The sequence below is a fragment of the Pleurodeles waltl genome, chromosome 11, assembly GCF_031143425.1.
Source record: "Pleurodeles waltl isolate 20211129_DDA chromosome 11, aPleWal1.hap1.20221129, whole genome shotgun sequence".
Classification (NCBI taxonomy): domain Eukaryota; kingdom Metazoa; phylum Chordata; class Amphibia; order Caudata; family Salamandridae; genus Pleurodeles; species Pleurodeles waltl.
Window position 1 is genome coordinate 433406313 of NC_090450.1, and position 20861 is coordinate 433427173.

Sequence of the window (20861 nt, forward strand, 5' to 3'; positions counted from 1 at the left end):
TTTCAGCTTGGACAATAAGTGTGGGTGATAGAGCCTGTGGAACCCAGGGACCTACAAGACCTTTGGTCTGGGACCTATGAGGTGAAGGAGTGCAAGCATGAGGTCACCTACCTTGTGGATCACAAAACTCCCCAAAACACTAAGGATTTTGTATGTCAACTGCCTCAAACAACACTTCAAGCGGTCTGAGTTAACCATGCTCCTGGTCATGGAAGATGGGGTGGAAGAGGAAAGTGAAACGCTCCCGAACTCTTTTCTACCAAGGAGCAGGATGAGTCAATGGAGGATGTCAGCCTCCACCCTACACTGACCGTAGAGCAACAAAGACTGCTGCAAGCTTTTGGGGCAGTTGGCCTCTCTATCCTCCTTAACCCCAGGACTCACTACAAGGTGTACCTATGATATTTGTACTGGGGACAGCACACCGTTAAAGAGTAAAATCTACCTGTTCTCTGATAAGATGAGAGGTCGCATTAAGGGGGAAGTTTTCAAGATCATGAAGTTAGGGGTTATTGAGTCCTCCAACAGGCCTTGGGCCAGCCCAGTTGGCCCACAAGGCCGCCCCTCCAGGTACCACCCAAACCTTAGTTCTCTGTGAATTACCAGGGGGCTCAATGCAGTCACCAAGACTTATGAACATCTGTGTTCTCTACCCCAGATGGGAACTTCCAGTTCCGGGTAATCCCTTCAGGTTGAAAAATGCCCCACCACCTCCCAGAGGTTGGTCAACCAGGGCCTGGCTGGGTAGGAGAACTTCACTGCCGCCTATCTGGAAGACATTACAGTCTTCAGTTGAAACTAGGAGGGCTACCTGTGCCACCGCAGGGATGTGCTTCAGGCTCCGCAGAGGGCAGGCCTGACTATCAAGGCCAGTAAGTGCCAGACAGGGCAGGGTTGGGTGGTCTACTTGGTACATCAAGTGGGAGGAGGTAAGGTGCATCCCCTGTGGGCCAAGATTGAGACCATTCTGGCATGGGAAAGCCCCCCCACCGCAAGACTCACATTGCTGCTCATCAAGGGATTATGGCACCATTTCTGCACCACATACAGTGCTGATTTATAAGCAGCAGCTCAGAAAGGTTATCTGGATGGAGGCGTGCCAGAACGCTTTAGATACCATGAAGAAGGTCCTGTACACAGCAACCGTGCTCAAGGCCCCTGAATTCTCCCAACTATTCATTGTCCATACAGACCCCTCAGAGCATGGGTACAGGGGCCGTGCTCTCACAGCTAAACAAAGAGGGTCAGGAACAACAAGTAGCCTTCATTACTAGGAGGTTGTTTCCCCGAAAACAAAGGTGGAGTGTAACTGAGAGGGAAGCCTTTGCAGTTGCCTAGGCACTGAAGAAGCAAAGGCCATTACTGTTTGGTGCTCACTACGGAGTTCAGACAGACCACAGACTACTCAGATGGCTAATGCAGATGAGGAGTGAGAATCCCTTACTGTTGAGGTGGTCCATGTCCTTACAGGAAATAGACTTTATGGTGGAACACAGTCTTGAAACAGACCATGCAAATGCTGATGGCCTCTCCAGGCACTTACCCCCCAGCAAAAAGAACTCCCCAGAGGTTGGGTAGCTCTCCCCACTTTCAGCTGGGGCATGTGTCAGACCTGGTATCCTTGGCACGGTTTTCCTCCAAACATTTTGCCTTCACATCTCCTGTTTTTGCTGACTTTGATGGCCTTAGGACTCTGCACACTTTACCACTGCTAAAGTGCTTCAGCAATCTCCTTAAATATGTCAGATTGGTTTGCACCCAAATGGTATATTTAATTCACTTGTATGTCCCTAGTAAAGTGATACTGTATGTGCTCTGAGTTGTAAATGAAATGCTTCTAGTGAGCCTACAGCACTGATTGTGCCACCCACTTAGGTAGCACTACAAAGATGTCTCAGGTCTGCCATTGCGGCCTATGGCTGAGCAGTTTTGAACATGTTATTTCTACCTGGCAAAATAAATCTTTTGCCAGGCCCAAACATTTATTTTTAACACATACAAGACATCCCTAGGACAGCCCAGAGGACAGGGTGAAATGTATTTAAAAAGTAGGACTTTTACGTTTTTATATGCATTTCCTGGTAGTGAAAAACACAAACTAGTTTTTCACAATGGCAAGACCTATCTTTTCATAGTATTTAAGTGGAGGTACCTTATCACATTTTATTAGTGTAATTTCTAAATGGGAAGACGAGAACAGTTCATATTTGGTGCCTCTGGAACTGTAATGCAAAATTCTAACTTATGGTGTAGCTGGAATTAAAATAATTTTGAAATGTCACTTTTAGAAAGTTTGCATTTTGCTGCCTTAGCCATTTGGTGCCTACAGCCCATCTCTGGGTCACATGACTGGATGTAGGTGACAGTTGGGCTTTGCGTATTCCTCCTTGACAGCCATACACAATAGGGACCTAAGATTTGACTGGATGGGCCATCACTGGCAGGATGGGAGGGAAGAACTGGGCACAGCCCCACTTACACTTGAATACGCTGTGTCTTGTCTCCACACAAAGGGCCACATCCCCCCCTAGTCAGAGTTGAGCCAGGGAGGCAGGACACCTATGTACTTCAAAAGTCATGCATCTGGAAACTTCTCCCCACTTCAAAGGCACAACAATGTGGTAGAAATTCTGGACCTCAGACACCAACTCTTCACTACACTTCTGGACCATTGGATACTCTGTTAGGAAGGACTGCTGTGCTGCTGAAAGGACTGCCACTGTGCTGGACTGTTGCTTTGAAGGGCTGCTGCCCTTCTGTGTTGGCCTGCTGTCTGTGACCCTCTTGCCTGGGTGAGAAGGATTGGACCTGCATCTCTTGTAATCAGAGCCCAGAGTGGCTCCAAGGGCTAGTTGGCTGGCCTCGATCTCAAGCCTCAGGGACATAACATGCTTCCACCAACCTGGCAACTGGATTGGACTCTACCATCTGAGTCTACCCTGCCAAGTGGTTCCACCTCTGTCCTGAACCTTTGAAAGTGGCCTTAAGGTGCTCTGCTAGCAACTGTGGACACAGTGGAACCGATGCAGCTCCTCGATGATGCGAGAAGAACCAAGGCATCCCTGCTGCTGTTACAAAAAACGCATAGCCTTCGCAGCCCCATCAGAACGTCTGCTGTGCGATGCATCCTCAATGCAGGCCCTCGCATCCCTCGTTGACGGCAGCTTCGACCAGGGTGCTGGACTCTGCAATGCAACCTTGCATCTCTTCACAAACGATTTCGCCCTAAATGTGTGGTGCATCCTCGACGGCAGCCTTCAATTCACAAGCCCTGTTAACGGGACCCTTAATGACAATGCAGGCACTTACATTACAGCCTCAACGCATCTTGGAACTGCGCATCGCTTTTGCTCGTGACATCTTCAACGTGGATCTCCACAACGCTTCATAAACAAGGATTTAAGGTACTCTGTTCAGCGGTCCGAACTGGGTCCCTGTAGTCAGACTGAGGCCTGGTGCCATCGCTTTCATCCTGAACTTGTGAAACTGCCCTAGTCTGGCTCAACCAGATATCCACAGTTGGTGCTTTTTGGCACACTTGTAACTAAAATCTTTGAAATTGCATATCTCCGGTTCTACTGATTGGCTTTTAATCAGTTGTGTTTTATTTACTAAAGAAAGTTGTATTTAAATTGACATGGAATCTTTTTTGTTCCATGTTTTCACTTTATTACTGTTTGAAGTGTTGCACAAATATTTTACAGATAGCCTCTATGTTAAGCCTGACTTCTCTGTGCCAAGCTACCATACACACATCACAAAGACAGAAACAACATTCACAAAACAACATCCACACACACATTCAGATCAACATTTACACATAGATCACCTGAATGATGTGTACACTTGAATACACACTAACCTCTTCATATTACACTATTTGGAGAGTGTGCATACATATAGACGCAACCATTAAGTGGATAATTCTGCAAATAGGTGTAAAAGCATAGACAAACAGTTCACATGCCCATGCCTATTCTACCTACTGATTCCTCAGAGCAGGCAGAACAAATGTATGACATATGTCAGTAACAGCAGCCTAGCAGCAGCTTCCTAGGTTCCATCATGTAAGAAATGGGGCCTTTGGTAGGGCCTATAACAGCAAGGACCATCACTCTAGTTTGGGTAAGTCACACACAATCCAAATTATCCTGTGCCCACCCTCTGGTAGCTTGGCACTGAGCAGTCACGCTTAACTTAGAAGGCAATGTGTAGAGTATTTTTGCAATAAATCATGCAATAACACAGTATAAACACCACAAAAATACACCACAAAGGTTTAGAAAAATATAGAATATTTATTTGATTAAATGCAGGTCGAAACGATCAAGATTTGATACATGCACGTTGAAATATCACTTTAGAAAATGATAAAAAGAGTATTAAGTTCTTAAAAGCAATAAGTGTCTCTTGCAAGCACAAAGTACCTGGTTTGCATCTAAATTATTAGCAAGGGACTGCAGAGGAGGAAATGCGTGGAAAACTGGGAAGTGTGCATCGGTTTCTCCGGGCGCCTTGCGTCAATTTCCAGCACAGACTTGGATCCTCTTTGAGTTGTGGGGTATTTCGGTGCCCCAGTGACGATGTGGAGAAATCCTGGGCGTGCGGGACGAAGTGACAGGCGCTGCATCGATCCAGTGGGTGATGCAGGGAACTTTCTGTTGCACGGCGGGTGCTGCGTCGATTCCTCTTCTTAGAAAGTCGGGCTGCGTTGTTCCGGCTTGGAAATGCGTTGATCCAGTGGGCTGTGCGTGTAAGTTCCGGTCGCATCGCTGGTGCTGCGTTGATCTCCACTCGGGGAGCCGGGCTGCGTCGTTCCGGTTCAGCATGTGGTGATTTCCTCACCGCGGTGCAGGCTGTGCGTCGATTACGGCAGGCTGTGCATCGATTTCTTTTGCCACACAACAGAGATGAAGTCTTTTTGGCCCTGAGACTTCCAAAAACAGGAGACAGGCTCAATCCAACCCCTTGGAGAGCACTTCTCAGAGCAGAGACAAAGGGCAGCAAGGCAGCAGGGCAACAGCAAGGCAGCAGTCCTTTTCTGCAAAGCAATCAGGTGAGTCCTTTGGGCAGCCAGGCACCTTCTCTTAGCAGGTTGCACGTTCTGGTTCAGAGTTCCTTTCCCAGTAGGTATAATGTCAAGAAGTGTCTGTGTTGGTAGGATCAGAGGCCCTGTTTAAATACCCAAATGTGCCTTTGAAGTGGGGCAGACTTCAAAGAGTGGCTTAGAAGTGCACAAGGTCCCCTTTCAGTTTCATCCTGACTGCCAGGGTCCCGGTAGGGGGTTTGGCAGTCCATTGTGTGAGGGCAGGCCACTGTCCTTTGACATGTGTCAGGCCCTCCACCCTCCCAGCCCAGGAAGACCAATTCAGTATGCAGATGTGTGCAGGTGTGACTGAGCATCCTGTGTTTGGGGTTGTCTGAGTGAAATGCACAAGGGAGCTGTCAACTATCCAGCCAGACGTTGATTGTAAGGCACGGAATGATTTAAGTGCAGAGAAATGCTCACTTTAATAAGTGGCATTTCTAAAATAGTCATGTTAAATCCAACTTCACCATTCAGCAGGATTTTGTATTACCATTCTGGCCATACTACATATGACCTTGTTACTCCTTTCAGATCAGATTCTACCACTCAAACAGTATAGGAGGGTAGACCTAATTTTAGCCTATGAAAGGAAGAGGCCTCACAGCAGTGTAAAACGAATTTAGGAGTTTTACTCTACCAGGACATATAAACTACGCAGTTACATGCCCTGCCTTTTCCCTACACAGCACCCTGCCCTATGACTTACCTAGGGCCTACCTTAGGGGTGACTTGTATGTAGAAAAAGGGGATTTAAGGCTTAGCAAGTACTTTTAAATGCCAAGTCGATTTGACAGTGAAACTGCACACACATGCCTTGCAATGGCAGGCATTAGACATAGTTAGGGGGCTACTTATGTGGGTGACACCATCAGTGCTGCAGGCCCACTAGTAGCATTTAATCTACAGGCCCTGGGCACAAGTAGAGCACTTTTACTGGGGACTTATAAGTAAATTAAATAAGCCAATTGGGTATGAGCCAATCTCACCATGTTTTAAAGGAGATAGCATATGGACTTTAGAACTGGTTAGCAGTGGTAAAGTGTGCAGAGTCCTAAAAACATCAAAAACAGGGTCAAAAAGTGGAGGGGGGCAGGCAGAAGGATGAGGGTGACCATCCTAAGGCTGTCAGGTCTAACACATCACAAACCTGCAATTGTTAATGCAAGGTAACACAGCTTCTATCATAATGTTTTATTGGGAATCAGTGATCTTCTTTAAAAGACGGTCTAGCATTTGGGCAGATAAGATGCCTAACTGGACCAATACTGTCATCACTGTTTAACAATGCACAGACTTGCTTAGAACATCTTACGGTTACTATTCTAGTCAAATGAAAATTATGACATTATTGAAATGTGTTTGATTTTAATGACACCCCTTTCAAAATCTGGAAATGGCAACCAAAAGTTACTGCCAGTTGCTAACGGTGTCACAAGATAGCCACAGGCAGGGTTCACACATGTTTGTCAGCTTCCCTGGGATCCAATCTTACTGGGAATACATTTTAGATATGATTTCTCTGGTAAGTGAAATAATCCTGCCCCGGGAAGCCCAACTAGCTATTTTAGGCCATATTCCAAGTATCAATTCCAAGTGTATCTTCTTGATAGTTCAAATGGCACTGTTATTAATCGCCAGGCACTGGAAAAATATTTCAAGTCTTAATCAACAATTACCGATATAAGACATTTTGGACTTGTATTAATTTGAGAAACAACTGAATGATTGTAATCCAAACAGTACTTGATAAAGATCTGGAGTATATATAATACATTTGTTAGGGTAGACAAATATTGACCTGAAAGATTATCAGGAAATATTAAGGATAGACTGTAAGATTTATGTACTGTGGCATTATATTTTATTTAAATGTACCTACTTCTTGCCATAATAAAATAAGGAATAAATAAAACAATAAAAGTGTGGTTCTGTAACCTGTTCTTGCAGTTCAAAGGTTCACTTTCAATGAAACCGTATCCAAAGGAAATCCTAACAGGGCCTTGTTTAGTGAAAGTCGAGAAAAGAACCCCAGTCTATGCAAATCATGTGGTCCTACACTCGGGAGAAGCAGCAGTAGAAATATTTGGGCTCGTTTTTTCCAATGACATGGGTGAAGATGCAAACACGAAATGTAATCTCTTAAATGTTTCATGCAATAATGTAACTTTTTTCCTTTGCTTTTTTAGCATTTACACTATTTCAGATAAAGGACTTTTACATGCATAAGGATATCTCGTCCACATGTTTCTGTGAAAAAATTATATTTTAGCTGCGTCTCTATGTTAAATGACTGAGGATCAAAAGGTAAAACAGCTTACCTATACATGTTCTTAGTCTGCAATCTGCAAGAAAGCCCACAAATTTGGTGGAAAACGAAAGGAGAGAGGAGAAGCAATTTAAATTCATACTGTAGCACCATTTCTTGATGGTCTCAGTGATTCCACTGTTCATGATGGGAAACCCTTTGATTGAGTTCAAGGTATACTTAAATTATCCAGGTTGAATGAAGTCCACGCTGATACAGAGTATGATGATGTTCTTTTGCTGAAAATACTTTAAGGTATGACTGAACATCATTAGTGTTTTAGTGGACAAAGTGTTTTCTGGGTTAAGGAGCATGCCCAGAGACTATGTAAAGGTTAATTATCACTGGAGTTAGCAGAGAACCCAGTGTAAACATATATGATACAGAGATTGGTGGAGATCTAGAGGATTCAATCACTACAGTTTGTTTATTTACCTCAATTATGATGTGAACCATTGCAAAGCAAAATTTGTGATGCTCATGAACGATTAGAGAGGTTTACCCGGTGACAAGAGTATGAAAGTGCACCAACAATGTAAATGATAACAAGCGACACAAACCACAGTCATCATTGACATTTTTTCTACAACCCGGATAGTGTCAGCTTCATACTAGACCATAGGCAAAGGCCAGATTGGGTTGAGATCAATGTGGTTAAAGGTGGTGGCTACTGTTCTATCAAGATTTTTCCAAGGAAGGGAAAGTTTGTGAACGAGCAGTAGTTACAGAGCTCTTTTTAGTCGAGGTTGGGTTGTTTGATTACTGGACGATGGAAATATATCACTGAAAAGAGATATGTCAATGATATTCAGGTTAAGCGAATGGGCCTCAAAAAGGCATTGAAAGATCGTGGAAACAGGTGTTCACAAAGATGGTTGCTTTTAGATAGTGTAAGAGGGTAGATGAGGATTGTGTTGTCAGCAGTCGAAAGTGTCACTGATGGGTACAAAACAGTAGGTGTTTACACTGTGGAAAGTGCCAACTCTGAGTCTGATTGTGTTCCTTTTCTTGAAAAACATCACTAAACTCAAAATATTGTAATGAACGAACAGAAGATAATGGTGGAAGTTAGTTGGCACAGAGTTTGAGAAGCTTTAATAAATTCTTACTTTTACTGTTTGCCAGGAGAATGGCAATTACCCAGTAATTTGCTGGGCAGTATTTTTTTCTGTGTGCTCCATGTTATTTGGAGAAGCATAAGGCAGTAGCTTGGAGTATGATATGAGACAAAACTTCAGGTTTTCAGCTATTTCTTTTGTGTGTATTTAGTCCAAGTATACCAAGCTCCAGCAGGTATGGGGCACACCTTTTTTTAATACGAGTGGGAAGCCTAAGTTTCTGCTATGGCTTTAAACACACTCTTCATTGGTGACACAAATGTATTAGAGTCAGCGGGGGATTAAATGAAATTTAAGTGAGTGACTAAATGAGAGTCTACTTGGAAGTTCTGGCATGATCAGGTAGTTATCAAAAACTGTTAGTTGTCCACTATGAAGGAGCTTGGAGATAACCAGAGAAATACACATTGAAAGATGGTCAGACTAGTGTAGAAGATGTAAAAGATGTAAAAGAAATATGTCTTAGTATGAGAAGCAAAGCACAGCAACTACAACTAAGTCAATCTCATGTCTTTAATATTGAGGTCTGCTGGGAGATTAAAGACACCATTGTGCATGTTGTTAGAGTATGATACTGAATGATGAAACGAGATTTAAAAAAAATCAGTAAAGATGGGTTTGTTATAATGGGAAGTTAGGTAGACTAAGTACTCAACATTATTTGATGACGGCACACATGTACAGAAAGAATACGATCTCAAAGTACAAGTCTAATTTTCCAGAAAAGCACTAAAATCCAGAGCAAGATTGTAACTCTTATTCATGATTTTAACCATGGTGGCTTACCTTCAGTGACACAATAAGTATTATTCTCTTACAGATGCATACATACGTACCTCATTTGTTTCAAACAGTTTACTGCATACTCTCTCACATACTGGTCAGGATAGTTAAAATCAAGCAACTCCAATGCTTCTCTAGGAGGCAGCTTTGACCAAATCTGAAGCAAGGCTTGAAGCTGAAAAAGTAAACAAAATATTAAACCCACTTTCATCATATAGACATTTGTAGTGCTGGTAAATACATGCAACTTCTATTTCCATTTATAGTAATACTATAACACATTTCTCAATATATATATAAACTAGAATACAGAAAACACAACTGCATTTATAGGTCTTATAGAGCATAGCCTACGCCCAAGTGAATGATGGTATAACACGTCTCAACCCAAGCAGGCATCAAACAAAGACACTCTGAAACACTTACTGATGATGATGAATAGGTAAAGAGAACCAGGATCATATAAAGAGCAATAGCATGTGCACAGGAATGTGAATCTGGCATTACTGCTATGACGCAGCAAATGCAAAACAAAATTAGAATCACACGGTTGCTAAATCATGAAACTGAAGAACGTGCTTCCGATGTGTTCCCAGCCACGTACAAGTAGCCAGGGACACTCACCAGAGATTGGAACAAAGCAGAAGAAAGGTAGCTAGCGGTCTCACATTTACCAGTTTTCCACAGACCCGAGAAAGCAGCAGAACGAAAGTGACAGTCATCCACTGCCAGCGGCCACATTCTCTGTCAACCACGGTCTCTTCTGATCCAAGCAGGCAGGGAACTGAAAACTCGGCCGACATGGCTCTCCAAGAGCATGTCAGTGTGGGTGAAGAGGCTGTTGGAAGACACTTAGGGAGGTGGGTGGCAGAAGGGCACGAAAATTTATTTTTACTTGGATAGGGACGTAGGAGGGCTTCTCTAAAGAGAGGGTGATGTGGATGGATTACAGGGCAAACGTTTTATTTTATTTGGCTGGGTGAGGATACATTTTAAGAATTACGAGGGTGAGTGGCAGATCACCAAGTACATCTTCTCAATATTTGGTAGGAGAGGAGGCTGCAGTATGCCAGATACGTTTTTTAAAACTTGTTAACGGGAAGCAGGGCAATATGGTGGTGCGGCGCAAGGCATGGCACAGGAATATGTGAGGGCATGGGACTGAATCAAGTGAGGCCATGTTTTCCATGGCTCTCCAATATCTCTTCACCCATTGAACAGCTGATGAAAGTAGATGAGTAGCTGTGGACAACGGGAAAGTTCTTCACCTTGGGAGAAACACCATGGATAACTCAAGCTTTGCTCTCATTGTTGTTAAATGGCACCCAGAACAGTCAAACGAAAGAAATCCCCTCTTTACCAGTCCACCTTTCTGATAAACAGTATCAGCATATGTAGCCGAACCTCCCTGTCACCCTTTAGTTCATCAGAAACCCTAGATCTAATTGCAACAAAGAAAGTTACATAATCAGGGTTTTCAAAGATATGTGCTATTATAAAAGTCCTGGAGGCTGTAATAAAAGTACATGGAGTGGTAAAAATGACAGGCTGTTATTTTGTTTCTGCTCCACATTGTCAGAGCTTATACCGTAAGTAGTAATTGCATAGTGCACTATATGGCTGTGTCTTTTCAGTGCCATTTTGTAGTGTGACTTTACAACTTTTTCCATCACAATTCAGAGTTTTGATTTGGTTTTGTTGTGGTGTGTCAGCTGCACTTGAAGCATATCAGTCTGATTTAGTTACGAGTTTTTGTGGGTGAGACTGCAAGGCCTGTACCAAACTATTTTCCTGGTTAATAATGGGTCCTTACCCAGCACAGCCTAAAAGTGGTAGGCAGTCTCAGCAGAAAGTACTTTTAGAGGTCTTAAAAGTCATTTACTAGCAAATACGGGCTGTTTTGGGAATATGTTCAGAGTTTTATTTTTGTGTGTGCAGTTATGAGGTGGCCTGTGGTGTGTCCTGGTGAACAGCGCCGCTGTGAGCTTGGCAATACCAACTATGTAACATATTGGAGCTGTTTTGTATATGTGTGCAGTGCTCTGTCTACTTTTTACTGTTGAGGTTAATCATTTCAGTACAAAGTGTACTATCATCTGCAATCCTGTCTTTGGCTTCCAACTTGGGTTCATCCTCACCAGCATAGCCCCCATTTGGGGAGAAAAGGAAGTTCTAATTGTGGATTTTTTCTTCAGTGGTGGTTAGCAAACTCTGATGATGGTGGAGTGTAACGTCAAAGCGTGAATTTGCCTGAGCGTGCAAGCAAAGACACACAAATGTACCAAGGTACAGGGAGGAGGAAGGGATATGTATTTGGGGCGGGGCTTGTCTTATCCCCCTCAAGTTTTTTTTTTTTTTAAATGGGGTAAAGCTGTGCTTTTCAAGCACACTTTTCTTGATATTTTGACAGAAAAATCAATAGTTTTACAGACATGTAAAAGGAACAATAGATTTCAGAACATTCCTGGTTTGCTACGTGACCCAGACCTCCTGGGATATCATCTTTACCTTCCCCAGTTCCCTTAACCTTAGACCAAACTCTAAGTCTACCCTTTGCTTTACCCTAAACCTTTCCTTTGCTCTTATTCTAACTGAAACCTTTCCCTTGGCTTTTCCCTGTTTCAACACTAATCTTAAATCCTTCCCCTAACACTACCCTAAACCTGTCCCCTTTTTTCAACATTTATTTGTTCATTTTAACAAGTCGACATAAGCTGTAACTAACACATTCACAAGGTGTTAGGCAGGTGAGGAAGACTATACATACAAGAAGTCGCATATGGGCCAACATAGAAGGTAAATGCAAAAGTTACCTTTAAGTCCCACCGTTGTGGTAGTGGTAAAGTGCCCAGAGTCCTGAAGCCAACAAAAACAGGTCAGAAAAAGTCAAAATGTCAAAATGTTTGGGGATAACCCTGCAAAAAGGGTCTAGGTCCAACATTAACTTTCACCTTAGAGACTGTCTTTGTCCTTATTTTACTTTAAAATATTCTGGTCGAGATAATGGTGATGAAAAGGTAAAGTTATGTGACATTAACGGACGGAGAAAAGGTGATCAGGTAAATATGAAATGTAATGTACAAGAGGTTACATGAGTCAGTAGTTGGTTTTGATTTTAAAGTAAGAACACTAAACAGGAATATTTCTCGTTTATAGGAAAAAAAGGTACAAAAAATATGGTTAAATATTTGTGTGCTGTCAAAAGTTCCAGTAAATAGTGTGCCATAACTTTATTATGATCTACCAAAAACCACAAGTGATCAAATCTCAATTACCAGGCTGATGGCAAAAGCAAGGGCAGCATTCAAAAGTGAGAACTAAAATTCTGATTGACACCGGTCTGTCCTAAAGAGTGGTTGCTATCATTGAGAAAGCATTTTAAGACCACTAGCAGATTGTTATTTTTTTATTTTCAAATAGAAAATCAGGTAAATAAAACAAGACTTGTGTCCGCTCCAGGCAAATGGAGCAGTGCCTGTGTCCGTGTACTTGCCAGTTGCTGCTGGCGCCCACAGCAGGCGATTACACAATTAGGCTGAGGACATGCCAAATTAAGCAGAAAAAATCTCTTTCACAGGACCTAGTTCAACGTGTGATCGAAAAAGGGCTAGAAAGACGCTCACTTGCCCCATACAATGTACTAAAATAAACATGTTCTGCTGACATGTCACAAGCCCATGCCAATCCACAGCAATTATTATCCTAATAGGGATCCTCAGGGGTTGACACTGTTTTTGCTAGTGTCATAAGTGAGATCTGGCTACTCTAGCTTTACTTCTACATGACCAAGACGTATGGTCCACTTTCATTCTAAGAACTTCATAGGTCTTCTAGAGTCAGATCAGAAAAAAATTCCCCAAGTTTGAGGCTGCACATGAAAATACATGATCAGTAAAGAGAACGTTAATACCAAGACTGCATATACACATTCAACAATATACACCCAAAGGATGCGTTGAGCACATGATTGAAAGGCCATTTTAGTGCACAAGCTACACTTAAATACAGGCAAGTGTATACAGTCCAGGAAAGGAGAGTGCCATACGGACTGGAAGGAAGCTTTAGCATAAAACATATTCACGTCTGGGCACTAATCAAGAAGCATTTCAAGCAAGTACTTCAACAAAGGGTCTGCATCAAACATGCAAGAACATACTGTAAGTGGCTGTCGCATGGAACACTTCAGCGAGATAAACTGATCACTGGTGCCTGTGCTATACATGCTTTTGTGAGGTGTGTTAGCTCAACTCATGCACTGCAGAGGCTTAATAGCTTCTTGCCTGCAGCCTTTCCTGCACAACAATTCACAGGATGGGGTCAGGTGGGTCAGTGAGATTTAATAAACCCCACATCAACATGTGAGACGATGGGCTATCATAGCTCTAGTCCCAGATTGATGCTTAGCCCCAGGCACTGCAAGGCTGAAGCCAGGAGCATCCAGGACATGACCACCAACAGCAGCAGCGGGTCCTCAGCAGAGGCACGTATGGCTCTTTCAGGCTGAAGACTTAAAAGGCCTAAGGGCTTTAAGATTGTCACACCACCAAACAATCAGATCCTACATGATAATTAAGTAATGACTGCCCTTCACTGTCTGACAAGCGCAGCCAGTCTCAACAGTGACAAATTCAGAAAACGAGAATGGTAATTTCGAAAAACAAAAATCAAAAATTAAGGTAGGAAAAAAACAGTGCAGATGAGCCCAGACATCCACATCGGCAAGCCCTCAACTGTATAACAAAGCAAACCCACTTCATCAGAGGATGAACAGCTATATGAAGCATGTTATGAATATAAAGCAAGTTCTGCAAACTAAGTGGCATTGGGTTTGTTAAAGTAGATATATAAAAGAATAAATAAAATTATCTATTTTCACCCTGGGAAAATGGAAAATGTTTCCCTATATTTTCTATTCTCAATTGTGCAATAAAAAAGACATAAATCAATAATCAAAGACTTTAAGACATAACGTTTTTTCCGCATTCAAACATCTCTTTTCATCCACAGATTTCAGCAATCATTTGACCTAAATTTATCAGTGCAGTGTGCCTGCTCAAGTTATGTGTGATGCTCTATATCTGTGGTTCTTAACCTTTTCACTTCTATGGACCTCCACTTATTCATTACTGGAAACCGGTGACCCCCATTTAGTCATCCTGGAAGCTGGGGACCCTAGCCCAAACAATTCTGATGATTTGAATCGTAAAACAATAGACAGAATATTATTTACAAGCCAATTAAAAAAAAAAAAAAAACATTTTAATGGGAAGGTTTGCGCTTTTCTGAATTCAATGGAGACCTCCTATTGTCTATATTAAATCCTATTTGATGCACTTGCACTGCTCCAACAATCCATTTGAGTATACCAACTTTATTTTTAGCCTTCAGTTTCAAGTTTCTTCACATTTACAAAACGTTAAAAAAAATTCAATTTTACATTTTCTTTGTTCATTTACATACACCTTGAAAATCTGTTATTATATGAGTTTCTTAGGAGTCACAGACCCCCAGGGAGCCCTAGACCACAGATTGGAACAGCTGCCATTTGGTTAGTAAGTATCACCTTCCCATTTGTGGGCATGTAGCTACTGTGTGCTATTACTTTTTACATACAGGTGGCAATGCCCTCTTTTTTAAGAGCAGAATCCCCATCAAGTGTTTCATACAAAGGTCATCTCATTATGAGACTTATCAAGCACGGCATATGCCTCTTACAATACCAACTGATGCCAGACATTACAAAGCAGACTCCCTACAAGAGACCAGAACTAGTGCATTCTAGACAGCATGTTTGTATTTTATGGAGTTAATGCATCTCTTCATAGGCTTTACTGTTAAACTCAGATTGGGTTCTCCAGGACTGTAAGTCTCTAAGCATCCTCAGTAATCTTAGGCCTGACACTGGCTCACGGGTCATGGGAGCAGGCAATAACAGATCACTGACAATACTTCAACAGGCAACAAAACATGTCATGCTGTGTGTTTTTTTAATACGCAGCTTAGGAGGACTTATGACAGTAGCAGACTACCCCAAAAAAGGTATTCACATAGTGTAGTGGAATGTTAATATCATCATTCTCGGAATGGCGAAGGAGAGTCGCCCCACTGGCTAAGTCTGGAGCGGAAAGATAAAACAATATTTCATTATCGTTTTCTCTTTCAGCTGCAGGCTCAGCCAGCAGCATGTGAAGGAAGGGGCAGGCTGGGCCACGGGAGGTCAAGGGGGAAGGAGGAGCGAGCGCACACCTAAGTGCACGTGTGTGTTTGTCCAGCCGTCTTAGGCTGGCCAAACACACATGCGCACTTAGGTTTCTCCAACCTGGTTGTGTTGAACAGCTGGACTGAAGAAACTGCACATATCCCAGGGTTGTGTCTGAACAGCAGTCCAAGTCTCTCAGACCAATCCTGACGCTGCTTTTATGCTAGGTTTAAGCATGAACACAGCACCAGGATTGCTGGGGAGCCTGTGTTTGTGTCCACATCAAGGGAAGTGGAGTAACACGGCAGGATGCGGTGGTGACAAAAGGCATGTTTCTTTATTTATTATTTTATCTGCCCTCCCATGCTCCTCCCTCTGAGATTTGCAGCAGTCTCCGCTGTTCCCACAAGTCTCATTATTGCAAATTGCACCAAAGCCACCCAGGTGGAAAACAGACTATGATAAGAAATACCTAATCTAAGGGCAAAGCTTCTGGGTTGTTAATCACAAGAATGAATTACAGAGATGTAGATTTGTGAAAATAGGGTACATATTTTGGGAAATAAGCACAAACAGAGGAAAGACAGAATAATAGGGTTTCACAGTGGGAGAACAGGCACTTGACTAAGAAGGGTACAAAATATATCACAGTGATTAATGCCAGCACATACAGAGAAGGTATTGACTCTGAGGTAAAGGGTTACAAGAGAGGGCATACAACGGTGCAGAAGGCACAACATAAAGGGCAAATATCAAATTTCAAAGTTCCATCATGACAATAGAGAATCCACAAATAAAGAGCGTGTATCTCTAGCTCCCCGCCCTCAAGCAGCTTAAGGAGGACATCCAGACATGTGAATTTACATTTGAATGGCATTTTCAGTACTTTGGTATTTCCCATCGATTACAGGAAGTAATAGTTGAAAGCCAAACTGTTCGACACAGCAGTCCTACTGCATTTTGACAACAACCTGTTCTTGAATGATAGTGTGCTTCAGATGTGTTTCATTCATGATGATGATTTGGGAGGACAGATGGTTGGCAAAATCAGAGGAAAGTGAGATCCCCAAATACCTATGCATGATGATGCTATGACTGTGTCCACTTTCCTCTTTTTCTGCTCTAAAATCATCATCCATTGGCACAAAACACTCAATTCTATTGTGACTCATGCACTGAAGAATCTGTGTTCACCGTGTTGCTATATATGGCCAGCACCACAAGCATACCCAAATAAATGCTAAGCAAGAAGAATGGAGGGTGAGACCTAATTTTTTTAGGAGGAGGATGAACCATATGGAGTGACCTTGTAGAATTGGTACAAACTAAGTGGTGAGAAATGGGGTCTGATATGGATTTTGACGAATGGGTTGCTCCATCACAATTGTGATGGATATCCCACCCACCGGAATCTAAATCATATTATTTGCTATGGGATTTGGATTTTGGTGGACAGGATATCAATCACTATTGTGACAGAGTAACCCATCCGCCAATACCTAAATTAGGCTCAAAGTCATTAAGACCAAATGGCAGTGTTGTGATTATAAGCTTCCCGGCTTGAGTGCTCCAAATATTATGATGCACAGCTAAAAGACAATCAGGAAAAAACCCTTAAAAATCAGAAATATCTATTGGCTCTGAAGGAGGAGGTATTCAAATTCGGGCTGCAACCTCTAATACATTACTGGACGAACTGACCGGATACCAAAAGGTACAAGCTAAAATTTGAAATTTGAGAGATTCTGCATGAGGCCTGCTGACTAACTTGTGGATTTGGCTTTAAAGCCTGAACTACATTAGGGTGTTCTAATAATGTTTGGTGTAGTTGTGAGTCAGAAACATCCAACTCTTTAGTAGCCTCTGTACAATATCCTATGTGAAAATATTGTCCAAGAACACAGGATCAGATGTCTTTAAATTCACAGATCTCTCTCAACAGATATATTGCAATAAAAAAAAAAAAAAAAGTAGTCGTGTTTCTCCTGATATGGGAGAGGTGAACTTCTACCAGTTTTTAACAAATGTATTGCTGATTAGGGGACTGTGCCCAGTACCTTATTAATTTTCTAAAGGCAAAAGCTTCCATCACGCTGCACAGTTCAGCAAGTTTCCATTTCAGACCCCTCTTCGACAGGCAGAAGCCTGTCTCGCTTCAAGCATCGGAATCATAGCACAAATGTTGCCAAAACTCAGACTGGGGACATAGTTACCGTAATGTAAATTTAATTTTTAGTAAATGATCAAATTCACCCAAAATACTGTGCAAACTATCATTTGAGGAAATTTACATTTTCACTTTGACAGCAAAGCAGCAAATAAGATATTTACACACACAAAGAAGGCAAGGAAGCCAACAAAATTAAGAAAATCCATCATGAATCACTTACTGAAAGGCGAAAAAGAAATTTACAAACAAAAAGCAGAACCATAACAGTTCAAGAAACCATTCCAATATGGTGGGGGAAGCCTTTGTTCAATATAATTCAATTAGGAACACACATTACTTTATCACTGCTGTTTATCAGTGACTAAGGATAATCTGAAAGCTAGTAAAAAGAAATGCTAATGTGTAATTACAAAAATGTTACTGTTAAACAGTGAAAATGTACATCTCTACTTCTTTTGCGATTCTATTTTTTGTTTCTAAATAATTTAATAGCATTTTTGCGTGAAACAAAAAATGCAAAACAGCACACAAGGTCAATACCAGAAAAGTTCCAGGAGCACAGTAATAACTAAATCACAACAGTTATAATACTGATTATGTCAGGGAATCTTTTGCAAACAGTGTTAAGATTGGTAATAGGGAGAAAACATTTGGTAATGTTATAAGCGATCTCAGCCTGGAAATCATTAGAATAGCGGGTGGCTTCTAGATATTCGATATAGATTTATATAATTAAAAAAACACTAAAAAGAAGTAGGTGAGTAGGTAGCGGAGGAGGTAAGGGAGTCATGTGAGTTGTGGGTAAACTGCCACAGTCAAGACAGAAAAGTATGGCAGTGTGACAATGTCTGAGAGTTCCATTACTGCGTGGACATGTTGCAAATGAATACAATGTGATGCAATAGGATTGCCTTTTGTCAAGCAATTGGGATAGTTGTGTGCTTCTAATATAAGTGACCCATGCCCACCATGTATGGTAAGAAACATTAACAGATTTCCAGTCAATTAGTAGGACTTTAAGGGCAATGGTGAGCAGCAAGGTCTGAATCTTTGAGTTTGACTGGTGGCACGGTTGAGAGCGGGCTAAGGGTTATCGATAGAAAGATCAAAGGGATGACAATTTTGAAAATTGTGTGCAAGTGCCAAGAGATGTCTATCCAGAAGGAAGACAGGTAGGGGCATAAAAAGAACATATGTTCGCTATCGACAGGTGATGAGTTGCAAGCCCAGCAATTGTTAGTGTCTAAGTTTTAGTTTGAAAAGTTTAATGGTGGTCCAGCAGTGGTAGTGAACAGCAAAGAACTTTGTTTGTATCACTGAGGAGATTAGTTTGTTTTGAAGTACTAGTGAGCAGATTTTCAACCAATCCTCCTCAAGAGGTGGTGAGTCGTTAAAGGAAAAATATGAAAACTATATGCTTGGGAGGGAATGGGTCGATGTGAATTGGCATTACTGAGTAATTTATCTGCAAAATCCAGCTGGCGTGGTTTTGGAGGGCGAGATGCGTGTTAATCACACAAGGTTGCTTCTTTTCCCACTGGTACTAGTTTTCAAATACCAGCAAGGCTTTTAAGTGGAGCAGTTAATCTTTTCAAGGCGCTACCCATCAGAGTTGATAAGCCTTTTTCCTGTACACCATGCTTTCAACAGTTGCAATAACCTGACCCATCTCAGTTGCTAAGAAAAATGTGCCAGCGATTGCGGCTTCTATTATTCTAAAATAAATTATGACAAATTCTTCCTTCCTGACAAATGTCTGGAGCATGCAGTGGATTGGATGGCTGCCAGCAGCTTCAAACTAAACCAAGATCAGATTGAAGTGCTGGTAGTAGGCAACAACCCCTCACAGTGGTTAGATCTTAATTAATCTGTCTGCATAGGCAGCCAACCAACCCCTAAGGAAGATGTGAAAATTCCTTGAGTCTGGGTTGATGATAGGCTCATCATAGCAGCTCAGGTCAAGAGACTGGCGGCCACCTGCTTTGGTCTCCTCCAAACTCTTAGGAGATTACTGAGATGGCTATCTGATTAGACGTAGAGTTGTGGTGCAAGGCCTGATTACCTCACAGGTTGACTATTTTAACTCTTTACATATGGGTAGTGCCAAATCAAAAGGCTACGAACATTACAAAACGCTGCAATTCGTACAGTGTTGCACATCCCTAAATTTCAGTCAGTAACAGCTGCCTGGACATCTCTGCACTGACTTCAGGTGCAAAAAAAGTTACACTTCAAAGTGCTATGTATGGCACTCAGAGAAATACACAATATAGGATCTACACTTATCTAGGGGCTTTTAACACATCTGTTACCGAGATGTTTCAGGCCTCGAAAAATCATGAAAATGTTACTAGACCGGCAGGTCGAGTATCTTGAATTAAATTCTTGACCATAACTGTGATGCACTTGACCCATAAATGGGTCTCAAACTGTGTAATCCTAGGCAAATATTTTACTTTACAGAGTCACCTTTTTCTTCATTCGCACATATGAGTGTACCTTTGAATATGTGAGCGCAGCATTCTGCTGTACAAAAAAAAAAAATCTAACCCACATATACGGGACACATGATCCATTACTTGCCTCTTAGTTTACTAAGAGCATTGCTACCAGGCCAGGAGAGTTTATGTTTAAACACCACTTTTAATAAATATATTACTAAAGGATGATGTCGTCACACACTGTCATTCACAGACAATTTCCAAGAAGTGCCGAAAATCCCTCCAACTAATTTGAAGCTTTACTGTTAAAACTATATAATGTATTACCAAATCTATGAAAATCTGGTTTCAGAAAACATATTTATTCTTTGCACTTCACCAAGTAAGGTGTCCTGATCGGTTTTCACCCTGTTAAAATATTTTTTTCATCACACATAAGTAAAAACAATGGGCTTTCACAACCACTGAAATACATTTTGAAATGTTTGTACAAATGACCTAGCTATTTATATGTTATGTGTTAAATAAAAACTGACAAAATCCTGGAACTGTGCAGTCAGAAGGAAAATTAATTGTAAGACAAACTGACTTTTGACCTCTGACTCTGAACTCGGATGAAATGTGATAATAACAAGATTTAAAGGCCTCCTTCACTTTCTAAGAGAACACCTGTTCTACTTCAACTTGCCAGAAGGGGCACGTAAGTCCTAAAAATAGCTCAACCTCATAAAATATGACTCGCCATAGCGAGTAGGC

The 20861-nt window shown here is 41.7% G+C and overlaps 1 protein-coding gene across 4 annotated transcripts in view; it reads right to left on the reverse strand.

Moving 5' to 3' along the window:
• The window catches only part of PIK3CB (phosphatidylinositol-4,5-bisphosphate 3-kinase catalytic subunit beta), a 1042661-nt gene that overhangs the window by 315902 nt on the left and 705898 nt on the right, over positions 1-20861 (reverse strand). For all 4 annotated transcript variants that reach the window (XM_069213799.1, XM_069213795.1, XM_069213796.1 and 1 more), the window contains one exon: positions 9349-9470. In XM_069213799.1, the coding sequence (XP_069069900.1) occupies positions 9349-9470 (122 nt within the window). The remainder of the gene's footprint in view (positions 1-9348; positions 9471-20861) is intronic.